Source organism: Centroberyx affinis, unplaced genomic scaffold (assembly GCF_046629955.1).
Source record: "Centroberyx affinis isolate AG114_WGS23_722 - 3 ecotype Tasmania unplaced genomic scaffold, CSIRO-AGI_Caff_v1 ptg004124l_1, whole genome shotgun sequence".
NCBI lineage: Eukaryota > Metazoa > Chordata > Actinopteri > Beryciformes > Berycidae > Centroberyx > Centroberyx affinis.
Genome location: NW_027281898.1, coordinates 151501 through 157500, shown reverse-complemented (window position 1 = coordinate 157500; position 6000 = coordinate 151501). Strand labels below are relative to the sequence as shown.

At 41.8% G+C, this 6000-nt stretch overlaps 1 protein-coding gene across 1 annotated transcript in view; it reads left to right on the top strand.

Annotated features, from left to right (window-relative positions):
- Window positions 1–192: 192 nt before the first annotated feature.
- LOC139663806 (E3 ubiquitin-protein ligase RBBP6-like) overlaps window positions 193–6000 on the top strand; it is a 28805-nt gene continuing 22997 nt past the window's right edge. Inside the window, exons 1-3 of the mRNA XM_071542553.1 lie at window positions 193–733; window positions 1539–1641; window positions 4667–4718. Coding sequence (XP_071398654.1) covers window positions 568–733; window positions 1539–1641; window positions 4667–4718 — 321 coding nt within the window. The 5' untranslated portion in view covers window positions 193–567. The remainder of the gene's footprint in view (window positions 734–1538; window positions 1642–4666; window positions 4719–6000) is intronic.

Here is a 6000-nt window from a genome sequence, read left to right as displayed (position 1 = left end):
CCCTCTTCGCCACTTGATTTCTAAAATAAAACTACAGCCACTAAAAACTACATTCGTTACGGGATACATCGTGTTAATATTTCCGACCAAGCTCACTACGCGACAAGTCGGATTTACGAGCCTCGCACTCGGATGTCGGAGGTTGCGAGGAGCACTTGAAGGCAGCGTGAGACCGTGTGATGACGAGTCGTTGCTTGTGGAAACAGCTGGTGATTTCTGTCAACGAACGTTTGAGGATAGCAACATGGGGAGGAATAAAAGTTAAAATTTGAACCGGAATTGACTGAATCTACATTGATTTGACACTCTGCTGCTGTTACACTAGGCGCTGGGGAATGTCATCCTGTGCAAGCCACTTTGTTGGGCAGTGTTAAATCAGCTAGCTAGCGCGTTAGCCTAGCCCATTGACTTTCAGTGTAGCCGGTCGCTAACGCCAGCCAGCTAGCTAACTTTGCCTGCCAAACTCTGGGTTTTCCGTCAGTTAACTAGATACCATTTTGTTGTCAGCGGCTGCATTTTAGTTCTTAGCTTTCTGACAGGTAGGACTAGGTTTTGTTTATCGCCAACATGGCTCATATCCATTATAAATTCTCCTCTAAACTCAACTACGACACGGTGGTTTTTGACGGCCTGCACATCACGCTGAAGGACCTGAAGCGGCAGATCATGGGCAGGGAGAAACTCAAAGCCGCGGACTGCGACCTGCAAATCACGAACGCGCAGACCAAAGAAGGTAAATACACACGCAGACAGAAACAGTTAAGTGTTTTTAATAAGAGCATAACTGAATGACAGGGGGGGGGGGGGACAAAACACGTGGTCTGTGTAGCCTTGACAGCTGTCTCGTCCAGTGGTTGCGTCACCTCTTCAGCTTGATGATGGCAGCAACTTGTCTAGAAAAAGTCCCGCCGGGACAAAAGGGACCGAATGAATGGGCAGAATTCCTGTTGCATTGCGCTTTATCTCCTTAAGCGACTGTCAGGGGTTGAATGAGAGGTTGCCCGATGGCCGTGAATCAGCCTTATCAGTGCCATGTGAAAGACCAGGGAGGGATGTGGGATAAAAATAGCAGGGCAGGAGCACAGCCTAATTATGCCCATGAGGATTAAGTGCAGTAAAACCAGTGGGTTGCCTTGTTATTTGCACATACACACCCACACAACAACAATCCAACATAGGAAATGTTATCAGAAATTGCCTCATTATGTCAATATAGGGACTGATAAAGACTGGGACCATGCTCACTGAGTGAAAGAGAGGCAAAACAAGTTGTCACATGCGAGTTAATCATGTTAATCACCCATGGGTGCTCAATATCACCTTTAAAGTGTGTCGACATCCTGCGGATAAGCTGCAAAGCCTCGTTATACGATGTGAAATGTGATACCACTGAAGCCACAACACACACACACACTGTGCAATAATATGTAGTGCAGGCACATGCACACACAGATCCTACCACACACACATACACATTCAGTCTTAGATCTCACACGTAAATCTTCATCTCTCTCTCTCTCTCTCTCTCTCCCCCACAGAGTACACGGACGATGAAGCCCTCATCGTCAAAAACTCCTCCGTCATCATCAGGAGGATCCCCATGGGCGGAGTCAAGTCCTCAAACAGCAAGACCCACACCATGTAAGTGTTAATTATGTGTTGCTCTTATGCTGTTTCAGACACCCCCTGCCACCCCACCACCGCCTCAGATATTCAGCACTTCACTACTAGTGCGACCATGGTAGTGAGAGCTGGGTAGAGATTCATGTAACCGCTTAAAGACTAGCCGACTGTGAACCCCAGTCAGCTGTCTCCATAATGGTAAACGTCCATATATATATGAATAAAATGATCAGTTACTTCCTGGATAATATTAAGTTCCTCTTGATGAGACCTGTTCTCATGTAGCTTGCATCAGTCTGCATTTATTAGCGTGAAAAGCAGGGTAAACCTCATTTCCCAAATAAACAGTTATAGGTAAACACTTTTCCACATATAAAAAGGAGGTTTTACCTTCCACTACCTCCCTACTTTTACTTACTGATTTTCTTATCAAGTAATCTGTGATCTTTGTCGACCTCTATGGGCGACCACTAGGAACTGCAACAACATAGATGGAACTTGTCTCCTCCTACGCAAGCCTCAGCCCCTCCCCCCCTTCCATCCCCTTGAATTATGGAACTGGCACAAACAATAAAGTCGCAATTTCACAATAGACAAGTAAGCTAGCTAATAGGGATGGGACGACAGGCTTATCTCACCATATGATTCGATATGTGATATGGGTTTCACGAAGTTCATTCACAACAAAGTGTGACTGTGCAGAATTCTGTTTATTTCTGAGCCACAAATCTCTCTAGCGATGGCATTGGCTAGAATGTAAACAATTTAAAAAGTGTAAACAATATAATTTCGATGGAGAGCTTGAGAAATTGCGATGGGAAAGTCATCTAATATGTGATTACTACAGCGGAATAAAATGCAGCTAATATCCCGATTCATTTTTCTGCCCCACGATACGTATTGTCACATTTTTGAATTGCGATATATCGAATTCGATATATCGTCCCATCCCTACTAGCTAAGTCGAGCAGAGATCCAACAGAAACATCTAGTGAAGAGGTAATATATCACCATGCTAAATACTGATATAATAATACTGCTTTATTTCCTTTTTTGACTTGAGAGTGAGGCTTATTAGCTCTCACAGCTGAAATGCCTCGCGATACCGGTCGCTCATTTGTAGCATCCTCCATCACTGAGCTGTTGAAAATGCAAATGTTGAAATGTGTCTTGAAATGCCTTGAACGGGTGGAGAGTTTATGTTCCGAAAACAGAGTGTGGGCCCGAAAGTGAGTTTTGAAAGCCTCAGCACCTGGTGAAGTAATGGCTGAGTCATTGGTATTGATCAGCAACCCTTTCATTTTGTGTCAAAATGTTACTTATTTCCCTTTTAAGCTGTAGGAGTCTTATTTAAGGTAATGTCTTTAAGATGACTTATTCTTCAACAGCCTCAAATGTGCTCACATCACTTGTAAGATATGTTATTTATTTGAACTATAATAATAATATTTGAATTTGAGACATCTGCTATGTTGCCCAGCTCCCCCCTAACTCATACTGTTTGTGGATTTGTGAGTTAGTTGTGATGAGAATCATACGGCCCTGTTTCACCCTCCAGTAGTTTCAATATACACAAGCGTACTTTGTTTATGGACCAGGACACATAGTCGATTTATCTTCATCTTTGAGATCACAGACTTGAGTTTGTGTTACGGTTTTACAATGGGTTAGATTAATGTTTTCAATTTTTCTTCACGACAACAGTGCAGATGGCTCCGTGTAGACAGGAGGAGGGAGGAGGGTTAGTGATCTAAACCTAGAAGTGGAAAATCCTTATCGCAACTTTTTTTGCTCATTCCAGTTAGTCAAATGAACAGGTGTGAAACCACAACTCTCAACCACCGGTTTCAAGTACTTCAAGTTTCTTTTTTTGTTTTTTTCCCCACACAGTCAGGCTGGTGGAATTTGCTTCAGTAGAGCTGAAAAATCACTCATTTAGAAACTTAAGTCCCAACAGTGAACATTTACACAACAGATAGAAAATATCACACAAAGTTCACAGAATCATATAATATAGAGTATGTTCAGGTTCCAGATTCAGATTTCCATTACAAAATGTGGTTGTTCCAGTTTATAGGAAAAGAGGCAAGAATAAATAAATTGAAATCTGTGGTGACGTTTACAGGGATTACCCAGATTTTAGACAGGTTTAGATGGGGAAAGTCAGCAGTAGTGTGGGTTTAATGCATGGAAGGAAGGAAAAGACGACATTGGAGCAAACTGTTGGTCATGTGATCAGCGCTTTCAGCACCATGCTAACGTACGGGGAGGAATGTGTGCAAAATAGTGGCTTAACAGCCTAAGCATGTTCACAAGATTAAAAGCAGCAAAATCAATGCTGCAGTTTGTCATTACACACAAACACACACACATACACACACACCAGGTGGTGCCGGTCATGCACACAAATGATCATTCATCACTAAGTGTATTCATAAAGAATCGGGCCATGAGGCAGAAGTGATTAAAATCCAGTTGACATCCATCCCAGTGCCAAGCGTCTTATGTCACTCAGTGGAAAATTCCACTTTATCAAATGAACCGTTGTCAAAGCTCGTACTTTCCACCACCTGCACAAGCAGATTGCCAGTCACTCAGGATCAAGCTGCCTCCAAGTTAACTTTATCTTTGCCCAGTTTTTTTTTTTTTTTTTTTTTTTTAAACATGCAGGCTTTTGCATTGGCTCTCCATGATTTAAAAAGATCCAAACTTCTGAGCCAGACTTAAAACCTGGTGGGAGGAGGCCCGGAGTCAGGGATGCTCCCACTCTGTCCACCTTTTTAAACGCTCCATGAATATTTAATGTGTGATTGACATTTAGAATTATCTTCTCATTTGCCTTGGTGTCTCTTTAGTTCTCTGTTCTTTAGCTGATGTAGCCTACAGTATCATTGAGTGTCTTGAAAAGTGCTGTACAAATTAAAGGTAATTCTCTGGTTTCTACACGTTTTGAAGGGCTGAGTTGAGTCTTGATGTGTGTCTCCTGAGAGTTAAATTGCCATGGGCGACCGTAGTTAATAATTGTTTGTTGTTTGTGTTTCAGTGAGCGATCAGACCACCATCTCCACCACCACGCCTTCGGAGCCTCCAAAGCAGTATGTAACCCAAACCGCACATCCTCTCCTACAGCACCGCCAAACACACACTCAGCTAAACACCGACACAACACAGCTGCTCTCGAACGTGTGCTGAAGGTGTGCCCCGTTGCTCTCTGAATTTTTTTTGTTGCCCCTCTCGAAAAGCCAAGAGATGTATGTAAAGTTCGTCCAAATGTAACCTTAAAGGTGCTGTGTGTGGCGTTTTTAAACATCAGTATATCATTATCACATTAAATGTGATATGATGGTATAATTAACGTAAATAAACAAGACTACGGTCAAGATGATTGGTAGCCTCTATTTCGTGCCAATGATATTGTTAGCGCTAGTGTTTCTGAAAATTAAGACCACATTTCCCATAAACCCTGTGGATTCCAAAGAGGATGCCTCCACCTTCCGCATGGTTTGTTTTGAAGAAGAATTAAAGAAGATAATACATAGTAATTTGTTTTCCATCGGCCGGGTTTTGTGCCATAAAGCGATCCAGCAGATTTCCCGCCAAATCCGACCAGCTGGCTCACAGTATAAAATGCAGCGTAGAGGCCGGTAGAGGCTGACAATCTTCTTGGCGATGGTCTTGTTTGTTTATAATAATCATGCTAATGTCTCAAAATGAATGATTTATTGATGCTAAAATGTTACATACAGCACCTTTAAACCTTAACGTGTATTATTCATACAACAAATACTTTCTAGAAGTGCTAGAATCTGCACAACGTTGCATTCCAAATGGAAAACGCATCAAAGACAGGTTATGGCCCAAATGGAAATGCTTTTTACAGTATTCCTCATTCAAAACAAAATGATGAGGACCTCTGCCAATGTGTTCTTGCTTCAAATTGTATTTAAAGGTTTTTTCCCTGGGAGCTTTTGCTCTGAGATGAATCATATTTCACACTGAAATCAAATGAAAAGAGATATATTTGCACCATGTGTATGATCAGTCACTCATTAGGATAAGAGTGAACAGAATGTGAAATCAGTGTCGAGAAGTGTACAATTTATGTTGTTCAGAAGACCAAATCTTCAGTGCTGCAGGATTAACATAAGAAAACTTTTTTTTTTGTTTTTTTTATATATTCTTCCTAATAAAAGTTTACAAGGTTCAATTCACTTAGCATGTGTCCAGTCTGTTCTGTAACAGCTAAGAGGATATTCTCTATTGTACAAACTCATTCAGTATCTACTCGTGGGTGTTGCTAACCGATTGGGTTGGGTCAAACGCTATCATGTTGTGAAATTCCATGCAGACCAGCTATTGAGAACTGATAACCCAACT